Source organism: Olea europaea, chromosome 16, assembly GCF_002742605.1.
Source record: "Olea europaea var. sylvestris chromosome 16, O_europaea_v1, whole genome shotgun sequence".
NCBI classification, from domain to species: Eukaryota; Viridiplantae; Streptophyta; class Magnoliopsida; order Lamiales; family Oleaceae; genus Olea; species Olea europaea.
The window spans coordinates 2,496,629-2,513,036 of NC_036252.1; the positions used below are offsets into that span (position 1 = coordinate 2,496,629).

At 40.1% G+C, this 16,408-nt stretch overlaps 2 protein-coding genes across 4 annotated transcripts; both read left to right on the forward strand.

Annotated features, from left to right (window-relative positions):
- The first annotated feature begins 1,300 nt into the window (after positions 1-1,300).
- Positions 1,301-4,669, forward strand: LOC111411689. Of its 3 annotated transcripts, none has more exons than XM_023042243.1 (7): positions 1,301-1,441; positions 2,859-3,144; positions 3,259-3,503; positions 3,598-3,807; positions 3,944-4,036; positions 4,105-4,209; positions 4,286-4,669. In XM_023042243.1, exons 1-7 carry the CDS (start codon positions 1,373-1,375, stop codon positions 4,331-4,333), a joined length of 1,056 nt encoding a protein of 351 aa, XP_022898011.1. In that variant the 5' UTR covers positions 1,301-1,372; the 3' UTR covers positions 4,334-4,669. The 3 variants fall into 3 exon arrangements, with proteins under 3 accessions (XP_022898011.1, XP_022898012.1, XP_022898013.1); XM_023042244.1 differs by having other exon boundaries at positions 4,328-4,669; XM_023042245.1 differs by having other exon boundaries at positions 4,105-4,178; positions 4,271-4,669.
- A 7,736-nt stretch (positions 4,670-12,405) lies between these two features.
- LOC111412483 lies at positions 12,406-12,957 on the forward strand. Its single transcript, XM_023043420.1, has one exon. The coding sequence runs from the start codon at positions 12,406-12,408 to the stop codon at positions 12,955-12,957; it is 552 nt and encodes a 183-aa protein (XP_022899188.1).
- Positions 12,958-16,408: the final 3,451 nt, after the last annotated feature.

Sequence of the window (16,408 nt, forward strand, 5' to 3'; positions counted from 1 at the left end):
ACATATCATTTCCTTTTCACCCGATTAGACACGAAATATGAAGAAAATTTTTTTTTGACCAATTAAAAGCAATAAGTTCCTCCAAACATGCATCAAGAGTTTACAAATTGTCATGTACCATCATTTTGAGTGTACCTTTAGTGAGCATGATCTACAATTTTTAATTAACCTGACCTAACAAATAGGCCTTCAATTACTGTAGGTTCATTTGTCAAAAAAAAAAAAATTAAGTTAAGCCGATCTAATTAATAGGCCTTAAATTACTAAAGGTTAGATCGTCAAATAGAAATTGAAAACCTAAGTTGTGCCTCTCAAAGCCAGCACATGACTAAGATTTGGATTCAATGGGCTTGAACATATACTCTTCCAGCACATAGTATCATTTTGCATTTAAATATTAAACGTGTTTTCTTCAAAGGCAAAATTTAATTAAAAATTATTTAATTTATATTTATAAACGAAACAAGTACTTGTCATATAAGAGTGTATAAAGATCTTGAGTTTGAATTTTGAGTAACATGTATATGCCATGAAACACATAAAAACTAATTAATATTTAGTGAAATAAATAGTTGTGCCAAACGGATTACACAGGAATTAATTTTTGAAACCATTATTTTAAGTAAGGTTTCCGACTACATTTTGTTGTGCGGAAGCGATTTGTTGCATTTAACAATTATGTCATGGCTAAGAATTATATATTTTAAAGGAATATGATAATTATTTATATAGTGAATACCTAACTAATTCAGTTTCAATCTTATCACCTTATCATTTATGGTAAAGTCTTACAAAAGGAATATGATAATTATTCTCAATTTTTTATTAACATTCAAATATCAAATATATTTATGGTAAGTCTTACAAACAGTCCGTGAGTTATTAATATGTTAAATTTTTTGGCTTTTTATGTAACAAAATTATTTATAATATTTAATTATTTAAAATACATGTTTTTGACTTTTTGTGCACAACTTCACCATTTTTTTGCACGAAACAGCATATTAATTTTAGTTAATGATGGTTTTTTTCTCCAAATGGTTATAATCTTTTAATATTTCTATTTCTTTTTTGGGGGAGCTAAATTTTCCTTTTTCCTAAGAATAACTAAATTTTCCTTTTTCCTAATTGTGTACAAGATTTTGTTTTCAATTTTGGCTTTTGTATTTGGAGGGAAAATTTCTAGTTCCCTCTTTTTTTTGTCAACATCTTTATCTCTTTATAAGATGTGTTTCTCATTTTTTAATCCACATTCTCATTTTTTAGTTCTCTATAGCGTAGGTATTTTCATTCAAGAATGATCCATCTAATGATTATTTTTATGTTTTTTTTTTTGGTTTCTTAATCTAATATATTTGCTATTCTTGATTTCATGTTGATTCATTTCAAAGTTCTATTGGTCATTTGTCAAAGACTGCTGATATACTTATTCACGACGGAGGTACGTTTATATCCCTTTTTCCTCATCCCATATTTTACAGCAATTCATTGATTTATATACTTTAGATCCATTCCATGAGAATCTGATCCATCATTCGGTTTGTCTAGCTAGATGGACGAATCAGAGCCTCAATTCCCTGAGAATCTGATCCATCATTTGGATATTTACTAGAATGATGAAGTTTGATATATTTGGAAAATATAGAATTGGTGTTAGACTATTGTTGTTTCAAGCTCGAAAATATAAAATTTTGACCTTGCTAAGATGATAAGGAACCTGATAGCAATTGCTGTATTTTGTGGTTTTGTATACATTTTTGCCAACCGAATATGAAAATTTGAGTTAAAATAGTTGTGAAATAAATAGTTTGAAATAAATTGAGTTAATATGAAAAAACTGTATTTTGTGGTCTTACGAACCACATTTGAGAAATAAAGAAAGAAATGTTGACTTTGAAATTTAAAAGTTGATTAAGAAATAACAGACTATTTTTTACATAGTTTTGGAATTTTTACTGTTGTCGTTAACCTTCATACGGCCAAATATACATATAAAAAAGATAGTTTGACATACTTAATATTTATTTGTTTTTGAAATGTTGCCCGCTTCGCCAAATGCCTGATTAAAGGAATTTTTGGGGATCTCTTCAATTTTCCAAATTTGTTTGGAGTTTATTTATGTTGTCCTTAAATATCATTTGGCTCAATAGACATATAAACCGATCGTTTTACATTAGGCAGAATAATTATTGACTTTTGAAGAGCTACTCGCTTAGCCAAGTTCCTGATAAAAGGATTATATATATATATATATATATATAAACGGCCATATTGCCTTATATTCTTATTCCTTATATTATACATATTAGTATGACCACGTCTGTATAAGCATCATCATTTCCATTATGATCATACTATGTTACAACTGTGTTTCTAGAAAGAAAATTAAAGGAAGACATAGGATCATTTGAGGCTAGATTTACGAGGGACATAAACCTCCATGATAAACAATATTTTTGAAATCGCACAAAATTATTGTTTAAGCTTACAGGTATCTTTGTGTCATGCAAAACTCTATTTTATCCAACTTGCACTAATCCTCTGCATTACATCTTCTTAAATTCCTCTATTACCGTTTATAATCGAACCTAAATACCTAAAAAATATTTTTGAGACCACATGTATATATATATCAACGGCCATATTGTCACAAATTTTAGTTCATTAAACATGTCATGTACAGCTTATAGTTGAAATATATTTAGGATGTGTAATATATTTTCCTCACCATTCTTGAAGATATCTATGGGTTAGTCAGATCTTTTAGCTAGATGAGCTCGTCAATGGGGACCCATTGTTTTGGTTAAAATGATAACTCTCTCTCTCTCTCTCTCTTTTTTTGGGTTTTTTCTTTGTAGATAATGGCTTCTCGAACAAGAATTGGCAAGAAAAATAGAGTTTTTACTACATCTTATGAGCCACCTTCAGATGTTTTCTCGTCAAAGGCATCATGCAAGGGTCCATTAACCCATACTACTCTTCAAGCTAATATCTCTTCCTCATTGTCAAAGACTAGTAATGCTCAAGTTCCTACTCCATTACCTCAACCTCTACGGGTTCCCACCCCATTATCTCAGCCCCAGCTTCAACTTAATTCATCACAAGCAACCACATTGACACATGAGACCATCCTCAATTCCAACGGTAATAATTTATCTTTATGTTTATAATATAGAATCATCATAATGTATACATTTAATTGACAGAATCTCCTTTTTTGTATATATATTCTCATCCTTTGAGTAATTTATTTCATAGATTCTCATTCTTTGAAGAGGAAGGGACGTGGTCCTACAAGAGGTAAGGGCACTGATGACATTGTCAGTGCAGCTGGAAAAATATCGTTGGAGATTTCTAAAAAACTGGGAAGAGCTATTGGAAATCAGCAAGCACGTTTGGCTAGTGAATGTGGCTACGTCGTTCGATCCTTTGCTCCACTTTGTTACAAAAGGTGGATCGACATACCCTATGAAGAGAAAAATAAATTGTATGATCGAGTTTTGGTAAGTCATAAACAAATTCATTTTTACAAAATTTTGTAGAATAGTTATTAGTTTCCCATATTTAAATAAATAATATACACATTTTTTTTGGTAGGCAAAATTTAAGCTTGATTTGACAGTTGAGCATGTCCATAAATGTGTGAACGATACCTTAGCGAGAAGATATCGTGATTATAGATGTAGACTCAAAGAGAAATATTTCAATGGAAAAACATTAGATGATGCAATGAAGAATTGCCCAACTGACATAAAACAAGTTGATTGGGACTGGTTGTGTCAATATTGGTCTACCCCTGAATTTCAGGTAACTTTTATTAAAATTGCATATACTTGTAAATATTAAGAATAATGTAATTTAGACGTTATCTTAAAATAATTAATATAATTAAAAATGATAAATTATAATGAGTTAATTATATTTACATATAAATTGATTACAGGCATTATCTACACGTAATTTAGCAAGCCACAACTGCATTAAATATAATCATCGTGGCGGATCAAAATCATTTGTTGCACGTCTTCAAGAAAAGGTAATACTTTCTTTTGTTTTATGAAAACAAATATATTTGTATAACCTGATATATATTATTTCAAACAGAGATCAATTACGAAAGACAACGCACGAGGAGAAATAGAACTTTATTATGAGACTCATTACAGTCAGAAGAAAGGGTGGGTAAATGATGAAGCACGAATAAAATATGTAAGTATATTAAGAATTTATTCGTTGTTATTGACATTTTATATTATGCTTCAAATTAAAGAGCAACCAATTCCAGAGGGATCTGAGGCCCCTACTGAACTTGAGATTATGCAAGAAGTTTTAGGAAAATCTAGAGGTTACATTAGAGGACTTGGACATGGTCCAAAACCTGCCTCAAGCCACTCTGCTCATTTGACATCGGTTGATACTGAATCAATAGCCCTTCGAGAGCAAATACAAAAGCAGGAGCAAGAATTATTGGATATGCGTGCCAAGATTTCTCACTTTGAGGCGCTAATGCATCAGTTCGTATCAAATCAAGTCGGCATGTCTCCACAACAAGCTGAACCAGCAACAATGTTTAGCATGCCACCGCCTACTGATAATATATGAACTATGATTTATTTAATTTATTTATTTGCTTTAATTGTTGAGACAGTTATTTTCTTTTATGGATTGGTTCGACCTAGTATTTCTATTTTTGTAAGTTATTATTTGATTGAAAATTTAGTCGTCTAATGCATTTTTCTTAATTTTATTGGGAATAAATTTTTTTAAAAAATTTATACAGCTTTTATTAAAAAAAACTTTGCTTTTGATAAAAAATAATTAAAAATTTTAAAAATTTATATTACACATTAAAATTTAGCAGGACGAAAAAACAAACACTTATTACAAAAAAAAATTATGTTAGAAAAAAAAAAGTTAAGACAATAAGCAAAGAATGTTACAAGATAAAATAAAATCAACGGATAAGATACATCGTAAAAACTTTACAACAACGTACATTTGATGGCTTTTGCGGCATGCATTGCATGTTGCAGTATCCTTCAACTCTACAAGAATATTAGACTCTATGTATATGGGTGAGCATTGTAAAAAATATACTACAATATTTTTTGTCCGTTGCAAAAAAGTTATTTTCTTGTAGCCCTTTTTTCCTCCAACTATAGAATTTTTAGCAACATATTTCTTTTATCGCCAAAAAGAGACCCTATTGCATCACAAACATTTTGTAGCAAGAAAAAAAGGTTTGTCGCCATAAATTTCCCACCAAAAATATTTTGGCGCCTTGCTTCCCTCATATTTTCAGCGACATTCTTTATTATTTGTCGCAACATCTCATATTTCACGACAACTTTTTATGTCGTCTTATAGTTTTTGGTACATATTTTTTTCATCACAATCTTCGTGACAAACTTTAAAAATGTGTCGCGTTAAGTCATTTATTGCAACAACTTTTTGTATGTCGCAAAAATTCTTGTCGCGAAATCATGGTTTTGTTGTAGTGTTGCTTTTCCTTTAGATTTTATGATAAATGTGTGATTCTAATATATAGGGCGGGTTTTCAACACGAACTTTTTTTTAATCATGTCTAGTTCTTTGCACTATAATAAGTGCGTTTGGTACATTTTATTGTTCTGATACAACATTTTGTAACAAATATTAAAAAAATAATAAATGTACTTATAATGTAATTTGGTTAGAAATAATGGTATCAAGTCAAGGTTTTGGAAATAAATGAAGAAATAACTTGACGTTCTGTTATTCTATTTTATGATTAGTGCTAAAATAACTAGACAAATTTATTTTTGAGTACGGGATATTTCAGTTTGATTGTAATAGATCTTATGTATTGTGTGTAATAAACAAGCACGTAAAATCTAGTGTTTGCTACCAATTCATAAATAATCCATGTGAGGCTGATGATAAACTCTAGAAGATGTTGAACATAAAATATAAATAAATAAATATATTTTTTAATAAGCTTTTTCTATAAGAAAATTTGACGAAACATGTGCATTCTCTTTCTTTGTAACCCTTATACACTCACCAACATATTCAAAATTAAAATAATTGTATTCACTTGGGAGTGTGTAGATTAATCTTTTTATTTATTTATTTATTTATTTATTTATTTATTTATTTATTATTATTATTATTATTATTATTATTATTATTATTATATTTTTTTATATTTTTTTGGTGAAGAGTGTATTTAGAAGTCCTAGATATTTATTGTTATATATTTGGATTTAACTCTTACCAATTTGTCCATTATTTATCTTTTTTTTTTTTTTTGGATATAGGTTGATAGAGGAAGCCACCCTCGGCGACAAGCAAGATGGATCGCTGCACTTCGATGCAAGGCCATCGACCCTTAAGGGATGCTCCATCACTATCCCCAAGTAGTGCTCTACCACTATCTCCATGGGGTGCTCTACCACTACACGAGGCCGTCGACCCCTCAGGGGCGCTCTACCACTATTTCAGGGAGCGCTCTACTACTACGCGAGGCCGTCGACCCCACCAAGGTCGCTCTACCTCTACACGAAATCTTCAATTGGCATGGAATTGCCTATACGATTATCCAAACACTTAGCCACAAAATCTCTAGTGAATTGACTAGGTTCCATGGCGATTAATATGGACGCAACCTCCAAGCGGAAAGTTAAAGACCTCCCACTCAGCACGTGAGGGTAGTTGTAATGCCAACTTGGGACACGTGGCACCACGATCGCCCAGCAGGTACCCAGTTTCCAATATCTATAAATACCCCCGGATTACAGGTAAGGAAATCCTCTCTCTCTCTCTCTCTTTTTAGCCATCCGAATTCCAATTGCATTTTTTCCAAGTCTATAAACTAATTTTCACGCTGGAGGTAAAACGAGATAGGAAGCCCCGCCTTTGTTTTTCAAGTAACACACACTTGACGGAGTAGTCGAAACGCCGAACGCCACCAGGCAGATAGAAGGGTATTGTTCTCCCACCACTTCATTGGCGCCGTCTGTGGGAAACTCTTCCACTGAACACAAAGGTCATGTCGAGAAGACGAACAAGAAGTGACACACGCCTAAGAGCAGCAACGACGGAGGCAGAATCAGAATCGGTCGCCAGATGCCCCGATCCATCGCCGCCGTCGCAGAATGTGACGCAAAGCCAATTCAGCGCCCTAGAGACCCAGTTAGCGACCATGATGACCCTCTTGCAGAATCAAACGTAGAGAGCCGCCCTCCCACCACATTAAGCAGAGGCCCCGCCTCCACCTCAGGAGGCGCACATAGAAACACCTCCTGCCATCCAACCGGTGATCGTAGGCTCGGGGGCTCCAAGAATGACAGTCTTACAGTCTATCCCACCCTTGGCGGATTTGGAGCAGAGAATGGAGGAGATCATGACGAAGAAAATTGATGAAGCGATATCTAAAAGAAAAGACAAGCGCAGGCAGATGGTCCTAGAAAAGGACCTGTTCACGCCCTAAATCATGGTGGTCCCTTTACCTAAAGGCTTCAAGCAGCCTATGATAGAGGCTTACGACGGGGTCACAGATCCGCTTGACCATCTGCGGACCTTCGTTGATCTGATGAGACTCTATGCAGCACCCGATGCGGTAATGTGCCGGTCTTTTCCCCGACTCTCAGGAGGGAAGCCAGAAACTGGGTGGCAACACTTGCCTCCTGGTCTATCCGAATATTTGATGAACTTTCTAAGAGCTTTGTAGCCTACTTCCTGAGTAGCAAGAGAAAGAGGAAGACAGCCATTGGACTGATGCAGGTGATCTAGGAGAAAGATGAGTCTCTGCAGGAATATTTGGCCAGATTTAGCCGTGCGACCCTTGGAATAGAGGACCTTCAGATGTCGACGGTGGTGATTGCGTTGATGAATGGAACTCGGAACCAGGCTTTTAAGATGTCACTTTCCAAGAACCCCCCAAAATCAATGCACGACCTATTGAAAAAGGGAGACAAGTATGTTGATGCTGAGGAAGTGGAGAAGGTCACAAAGAACTTCAGAGAGGAATGGGAAGTAGAAAGTCACAAGCGCAAGGCGGGGGACGAGCTAAGACCTGCCAACAAAAATAGGCCAAGGAGTAAGCAGATGGTTAAAGGGGCCGCCCAAGATCGGCTAGCCAGGCACAAACGAGAGGAGTCCAGGGTGTTCACCCCTTTGAACACCCCACGTGCCAAACTATTGATGGAAATACGAGAAATGAAAGAGCTAGAATGGCCGAGACCCATGGTAACGCCAGCGGGCAAAAGAAATCAGGGCAGATATTGTCATTTCTACAAGGATCATGGGCATGATACTGAAGAGTGCCTGCAACTGAAGGAGGAGATCGAGCACCTCCTAAGGCGGGGTCTCCTGGGCAAGTATGTGAAGGACAACCTCGGGAAGCAAAAGATGGAGGACCGTTCCCCACCTAGGGCCGGAGTGATAAACATGATTACAGGAGGGTTAGCAGGAGAGGGAGATTCAAATTCGGCAAGGAAAAGCTACGCACACTCTATCTAGATCTGCTCCATCCAAAAGAAGGCAAGGAAGACTTGGTAGGCGTGGCGAGGAAGACTTGGTAGGCGTGGCGCACCCCCATATGATACCCTAGTAATAGTAGGCGACATAGCTGATTTTGACGTCAAAAGAATATTGGTCGACGGGGGAAGTGCCTCAAATGTACTCACCTGGGATGCTTTTTTAGGCCTGAAGGTCCCACCTAACAAGTTAAAAATCGTGAACACCCCCTTGCAAGGCTTTGGAGGAGCCACGGTGATTTCAGAAGGTATTGTGGAGCTCCTAGTCACGCTAGGCACATATTCGTCCACTGTGGTAATTGTGGCAAGTTTTTGGTCATTAAGACCCCCATGGCCTATAATGCAATCTACGGTCGGTCGTTACTCAACGCAGCTGGGGTCATCCTCTCGACCTATCACTAGTTCCTGAAATTCCCAACCAACAGGGGAGTCGGGTGTGTGAGGGGGGATCAGCAAGCATCCAGGAAATGTTATGTCGACAGTATATCAGTCAAAAGAGCCCCATCAGTCATGATGTTAGAAGTTGAACTTCCGAGAGGACGGATTGAGCCACTTAACATGATCGAAAAGATTTCCATAATGGAGGGTCGGGAGGTCAGCATCGGGGCCGAGTTGGACTCTGACGAAAAAAGAAAGCTGGTGAGGTGCCTGACAGACAACCTAGACATCTTTGCATGGAGCCCAAGTGATATCACTGGGGTCAACCTAGCACTCGCTCAGCATTGCCTTGGAGTTCTACCCGAAGCCAAACCAGCAAAGCGGAAGAAAAGGAACCTCGCCCCCGAAAGGCAAGAAATATCAAGGGCAGCAGTGGAAAAGCTACTGCAAGCAGGTTTCATCCGAAAGTTACGGTACCCTGAATGGTTAACCAACATTGTGCTAGTAAAACAGTCAAATGGGAAGTGGTGCATGTGCGTAGATTACACTAGATTAAATAAGGCATGGCTTAAGGACTCATACCCGCTCCCATGGATAGACTACCTCGTCGACGCCACGTCGGGTCACGAGAGGCTCAGCTTCCTGGACGCTTTCTCGGGGTATCATCAAATCTCTATGGCTGAGTGCGACCAAGAGAAGACGTCATTCATCACAATTCTGGAACCTACTGTTACACTGCCATGCCTTTCGGCCTAAAGAATGCAGAGACAACTTACCAAAGGATGGTGAATAGGGTCTTCCAGGAGTTGATTGGAAATGTCATAGAGGTCTACGTCGATGATATGGTAGTAAAAAGTAGGGCTGGGCAAATCTCTCGAACCGAACCGACCGAACCGAACTCGAACCGAACTGAACCGAACCCGACGGTTCTTGTCAAATTAAATACCCGAACGGGTATCTGAATTGAGAACCGACGGGTACGGTTCGATTCTCGGTTCTAGAACAAGAACCGAATAAAAATCGAATCTTTCTAATTTTTTTTATATTGAGTAAATCAAATTATTTTAATTTTAATTTTTTCTAAACAAATTAACAAATTAACAATTTCTCAATGTAAATTCTTGGCTCAATAATTTGTTTCATTTCTAATTTTTAAAATTTTTGGCCCAATTACCCATTTTATTGTTTCATTTCTTAGCTCAACAAGATCCAATCCACTAAATAACCCTAAACATCTACACTAAAGTGCATAACGTTGTCTCGACTCTTGCATTCACTCTCGCAGCCTCGCTAATAGTTCAAAACCTATACAATCATCGATCGACACTGTGACCTCCGATCGAAGCTGTGACCTCCACTGATCGAAACTTTGACTGTAGCGATCATTTGAACAAGGTAGTCTATTAGTCTCTGACATTCCAAAACCATTGAATGTATCATTAGTTGTATTTATATAATGTTGTTATAAATGTTAAAAAAATTTAATTATAGTACGAAATCGAACCGAACCGAACCGAACTAAACCGAATGGAACCGAACCCGTATGGTTCCATAATTATATTTGGACCCGACGGTTCCATTTACTAGATACCGGAAAATTTTGATTCGATTCGATTCTAAAGAGAACCAAATCGAACCGACCCGCGCCCACCCCTAGTAAAAAGTATTAAGGTCATCGACCACGTGGACTGTCTACAGAGAGTGTTCGACATAGCCCGACAGAATAATTTGAAATTCAATCCCGAGAAATGTGTTTTTGGTACAGCCGGTGGAAAGTTCTTAGGTTTTATGATCACCCGGTGAGGTATTGAGGTGAATCCCGACAAGATACATGCAATAATTGAAATGAGAAGCCCCACTAGTAGAAAGGAGGTCCAGCGGCTGACAGGGCGTGTGGCAGCCCTTAATCATTTAATGAGCCGGGCAGCGGATAAGTGCTACCATTTCATTAAAGCTATTGGGGGCTCTACAAATTTTGAGTGGACTCAAAAGTGCGAGGAGTCACCGAAATCCTTGAAGAGGTCACTCCAGCAGCCTCCTATATTGACCAGCCCATGCCCTGGGGACGTACTATGTCTCTACCTCACAGTGTCGCTACGGGCAGTCAGTGCAGTTCACGTAAAGGAATTCCCTAAGGCACAGAAACCAGGCTACTATGTTAGTCAAGTCCTCAAAGGCGTAGAGACAAGGTACCGTTTGGCCGAAAAACTGGTGCTCGCATTGATCGTTGCGGTCAGAAAATTGAGGCCTTATTTTCAGTCCCATACGGTACAAGTAATGACCGACCAACCCATCAAACAGATCCTACATCGACCAGAGACATCCGGAAGACTGCTGAAATGGGCAATTGAAATGAGTGAATTTGACATTGAATTCAAGTCAAGGACCGCCATCAAAGTGCAGGCTCTGGCAGACTTCATTGCTGAGCTCACCACCCAAGCAGAACCCCCGAAGGGCAAAAGATAGATTGGAAGGTTTTTGTGGACGGTTCTTCAAATACGGAAGGATCAGGGGCAGGAATTATAATGATTGGGCCAGACTCCGAGGAATTGGAATACTCACTGCGGTTTGAGTTTCCCGCCACTAACAACGATGCTGAGTATGAAGCAGTAATCACAGGCCTAGGTCTGGCAGCTAGGCTGGGGGTGTCTTCGGTAAAGGTTTGCAGTGACTCACAGCTGATAGTTGGACAGGCGTCGGGGAAATATGAGGTTAAGGATAGGAAGATGGCAACCTACCTGATGAAAGTAAGGGATCTGCATAGGGGGTTCGCAAGCTTTAGGATGACAAAGGTCCCACGAAAGGAAAATGAACGGGCAGACGCGTTGGCGAAACTCGCATCGGTAAACCTAAGAAATCTGCCCCGAACAGCGAACATGCAAGTCTTACAGCAACCCAATGCTGGGTTGAGGTGAAAAATATTGAGTACACGGAAAGCAGGATGGATCCGTTAATCAAATATCTCACAGAAAACAAAACACCGGAAGATTCCTTTGAAGTAAGAAGGTTGATAGCTCGGGCAGCCTCATTCACCATCATTGATGACAAACTTTACAAGCGGGGTTTCACCATGCCATATCTGAAGTGCATATGACCCTCGGAGGCTAAAGAGATACTGTTTGAGGTACATACTGGGATTTGCGGTAACCACCAAGGGGCAACATCCCTTGCTTTCAAAATTCCACGGTAAGGTTACTATTGGCCAACCATGAAAAGAGATGCCAAAGAATTAGTAAGAAAATGTGACACATGTCAACAACACGAAAATTTGATCCACGTACCAGCCGAGCAACAGGCAGCCATTTTTGGGGTGTGCCCATTTTTTCAGTGGGGGATGGACATTTTAGGTCCTTTACCTTTAGCCAAGGGGCAAAGGAAGTTTTTGCTGGTCGCCATCGACTACTTCACCAAGTGGGTAGAGGCAGAACCACTTGCGACCATCACGACTGCAAAATTACAGGGTTTTGTATGAAAAAATATAGTATGCCGATTCGGGATACCCAGGGTAATGGTGATAGATAACGACAGACAATTTGACAATCATAGCTTTAAGGCTTTTTGTGCAAGTTATCACATCGACCATAGATTGACTTCGGTCGCTCACCTACAATCGAACGGGCAAGCTGAAGTGAGCAACCGAGTCATTCTCTGGGATCTAAAGACCAGATTGAAAAAGGAGAAGAGGCTTTGGGCAGATGAGCTTCCCAATGTGCTGTGGGCGTACCACCCAACTCCACGAGAGCCGACCGGGGAGACACCATTCAAACTAACCTTCGGGATGGAAGCCATAGTCCCAGTTGAAATTTTGAGTGAGACAGGCAGGATGAAAGTCAGACAGCCCGATGACACCACGACCAGAGGAGAACTCGACCTACTAGAAGAAGCAAGGGAGAAGGCGGCAATAAAAATGATAGCCTATAAATGGGGAGCCGCCGAATACTTCAATCGGAGAGTGAAATCAAGAATCTTTCAACCAGGGGACCTCGTGTTAAAAGACGCGACAGCAGCAGGACACCCCCAACAAAACTCGGACCAAACGGGGAAGACCCATATGAAGTGATCCGCAGCCTAGGAAAGGGGGCTTATAGCTTGAAAGACATGAAGGGACAACCACTGAGTAGACCGTAGAACGCAGAGCATCTCAAAAAATACTACCAGTAGATTTTAAAATAGACGCATGGGCTACGTTTTTGTAAATACAGTAGATAGATTGCCTTGTTAATTCTCTCTATGTAATGCCTCACGAAGGCACCCTTAGTTGCATTTGTTTATTCAATAAAAAACCTTAGCAGTAGCAAGTGATGAGGACACTAAGGAAGGGCTAGCCTAGCTGGGACGTCCCAGTGCGCCTACTGAGCTCATGAATTCTAGTACTTTTATATATCGATATGCAGTCTCAGACTCCCCCTCATCCCATGAAGACATACGGTCGACATAGCCTATGCGGCTAGGTGGAGAGCCTTAACAAGCCAAAAATTGGCTAAGTTCCTTAACCGCTAGACCCCTCTCCTAACGGTCGACATAGCCTACGCGACTAGGCGGAGAGCCTTAACAAGCCAAAAATTGGCTAAGTTCCTTAACCGCTAGACCCCTCTCCCGACGGTCGACATAGCCTACGCGGCTAGGCGGAGAGTTTTAACAAGCCAAAAATTGGCTAAGGCCCTTAACCGCTAGACCCCTCTCCCGACAGTCGACATAGCTTATGCGGCTAGGCGAAGAGCCTTAACAAGCCAAAAATTAGCTAAGGCCATTAACTACTAGACCCCTCTCCCGACGATCGACATAGCCTACGCGACTAGGCACGGGGAAACACAAGGCTAAAATTGGCTAGGGTCATCGACCATTGAACTCTAGCCCGATAAAAAGTCATTCCCCCGCACCATCAAACAGTGAAAGGAAAAAGAAGAGGGCCACACGAGAGACGGCAAGTTGTAAGAACAATGCACTCAACACTAATAATGGCGAACGAAAAATGTATTTATACATATGAGAAACTCTTGCCCACATCCCGGACAAGTAGGAGATAATGAGACTAAACAAAAGTAAACACGAAAATGGAAAAGCTAGTAAAGGGAACAACAACTAAGAAATGCTTCAGCTCGAAGGGGAGACATCCCCACTACCACCTCGTGATGAACGTCCAAGCGACCTAGATGACTGTGCTCCACTCTCCTTTCCCTTGCGCTGCGCAAGAAATCTATCTAGACTAGAGGGGTCTATAGAAGGATGCTCGACCATAATCCACTCCTTGGAGAGTTTGATAGACGCTGCCATCGCCTTCCCCCCATATGAATTCAAAGCCTTAGCATAATCAGACGACGTCTTATACTGCTCCACAAATGCTTCGAGATCTCTGGCATACTCAACTGAGGCCTTATACCTCTCAATCGCCTCCTCCGGAGCGCGAGCCAAAACAGAACGCAAGTTGTCATTCTCCGTCTCCTGCTCGCGAGCATGAGCATCCAACGTCTCCAGAGATTTCTTCAATGAGGATATCTTTTTCTTGTAGTGACGAGCCTCGTTTTTCTTTTCTTCAGTAAGAGTCTTCAACTTCGAGGCCAGGCGACGATTCGATTTAGCGAGTCTAGTCCGGAGAGCTACCACCTAAGAAATGAGGGGGTAAAATAAAAGTCAAGCATTAAAACCAAGCTTAAAAGGCAAGACCCAACATAAAAGAAAATGTGAAATTGGAAACGTACCCTTTGGAGATAAACAGCCGCAGCCCTTTCAATGTCGTCTGCACTACGCCCTACAATTGCTCTAGATCGAGCGGACGTCACCAAAGACTTGAGCACCCCCATCTCATGATAGCCCCGGGTGGGAGGAAACCCGAAGTGGGAAGTGAATCCTTGCGCTCACACGGTGCACGGCTGGAAGCACCCGACCTAGGAGCTGTAGCCACCTCACGAGGCTCGTCTGGAGGCTGGGAGGTCTCGTTGATCGCCCGAGACCTCCCCCTTGATCGGCCACCCTCCTTCTTTTTGAAGGGATAGGTGATGGATCCGCTCTTGGTCGGGCATGGAATCTATGATTCCTTCAAAATCAAGCTCTGTCCCTGCACGTATAAATTAGAATCCGTTAAGATCGCAAGGTAGAAGAGCATGAGGATACCAAAAAAAAGGGAGGTAAACACAAAAGCTTACCATCAACGGGAGCAGGGCCCTCATCGCCTCCTGGCAAGGTCATCAATACCTCATCAAGATCAAAGTCCAAATCTGTATGTACACACCCAAACTCATTAGTCCCGAAAAACTAAAAGCAAAAAAATAATAAGTGAACGTGTGTGCATGCGATAAAAAAACTGACAGAAACAACCTACCAATAGGACGACTCATCCCCCACTATCAACATGTTCTTCATGGTCAAGACTAGTCCTAAGTCAGGTGCGAGAGGTAGTACATCAACTAACTCTTGGATTTGAGCTTTTAGAAAGGGGGTAACTTCTACTTGGCTATTGAATAGACGAATTTGGTGGTGTCACCAATTGGTATTGAAAGAGAACCGACCTGCTGAAGGCCTAACAAAGAAGAACCGAGATTTCCATCTGCTATTCGAATTTCTAAATTTAGGAAATTGAAAGGAACTCTGGTGGTAAAATAGACGTATGCATTATACTGAACTAGCTCATGCATTTCGAAGACACACCTGAAAAGGTCTATGGAAAGTGATATTTTCCTTTTGAGACAAACATATAGGAAATATAACGCCTTTCTCCACGTGTTGGGATTAATTTGACTAGGAGTAAGGTGAAGCTCATTAAAAATCGACACAAAAAAAGGGATGAATGGGGAACCGAAAACCCCCGTCCATAACATCATTGTACACGGCTACCTCACGGGGGTCGGACCCAGGGAGTCTTTCTTTCGGACCGGGGGCTCTATAGACGTAATCATCAACCCGGTTATACTTACCTAGACATTGTTCCAACTTAAGTGAGGAATTGTAAAGACTATAACTTTTTAGGATATCTAGGGGGACAACCTCACCAGCCAGGTCTCGCCCAATTTCTAAGTTTTGGTTTGGAAATTTGGTAGAATTAATGTGCCTCTTTGAGGAATTTGGGACAAACGCCTGAGAATCAATTGAATGAGTTTCACTATCAATATCATAAAGAGATCTACCGGACAAAGGGGGCGAGTCACTAGCGAGTCGGGTGGAGGGGCCGGATGGGCCATGAAGCTTAGGAGAAGCCAGGGGACGACCAGCCCAAAGGCCGGCTATCGACCAGTGGGGTCGATCGGACCCCCTCCGGTACTCTCCGACGAAGGTCTGGTCGAGTCACCACACCCCCCATCACTATTCTCATTGGAAGGAGAAGAAAGAATAGTCTTATACATGGCAACAACAAAAAAAAAGATGAAGAGAACAAATTCAAAGCAAGACTTTAGATTAAAAAAGAGAGAAAATTACCTTAGAAGGGAGAAAGCCGAGGATGTGGAAAGAAAATGAGAGTGATTCTTTGAAATAGAAATCACCCCCCTTTTATAGACACAAGAATTCAAACTTTGGGG

Excerpts from the sequence above, each read along its gene's own strand:
- LOC111411689 (XM_023042243.1), top strand. The coding sequence starts at position 1,373 with ATGTTGATTCATTTCAAAGTTCTATTGGTCATTTGTCAAAGACTGCTG. Across the intron at positions 1,442-2,858 it reads TATACTTATTCACGACGGAG|ATAATGGCTTCTCGAACAAG; the intron begins GTACGTTTATAT and ends TTTTCTTTGTAG. Across the intron at positions 4,037-4,104 it reads TTGCACGTCTTCAAGAAAAG|AGATCAATTACGAAAGACAA; the intron begins GTAATACTTTCT and ends TATTTCAAACAG.
- LOC111412483 (XM_023043420.1), top strand. The coding sequence starts at position 12,406 with ATGGTGATAGATAACGACAGACAATTTGACAATCATAGCTTTAAGGCT.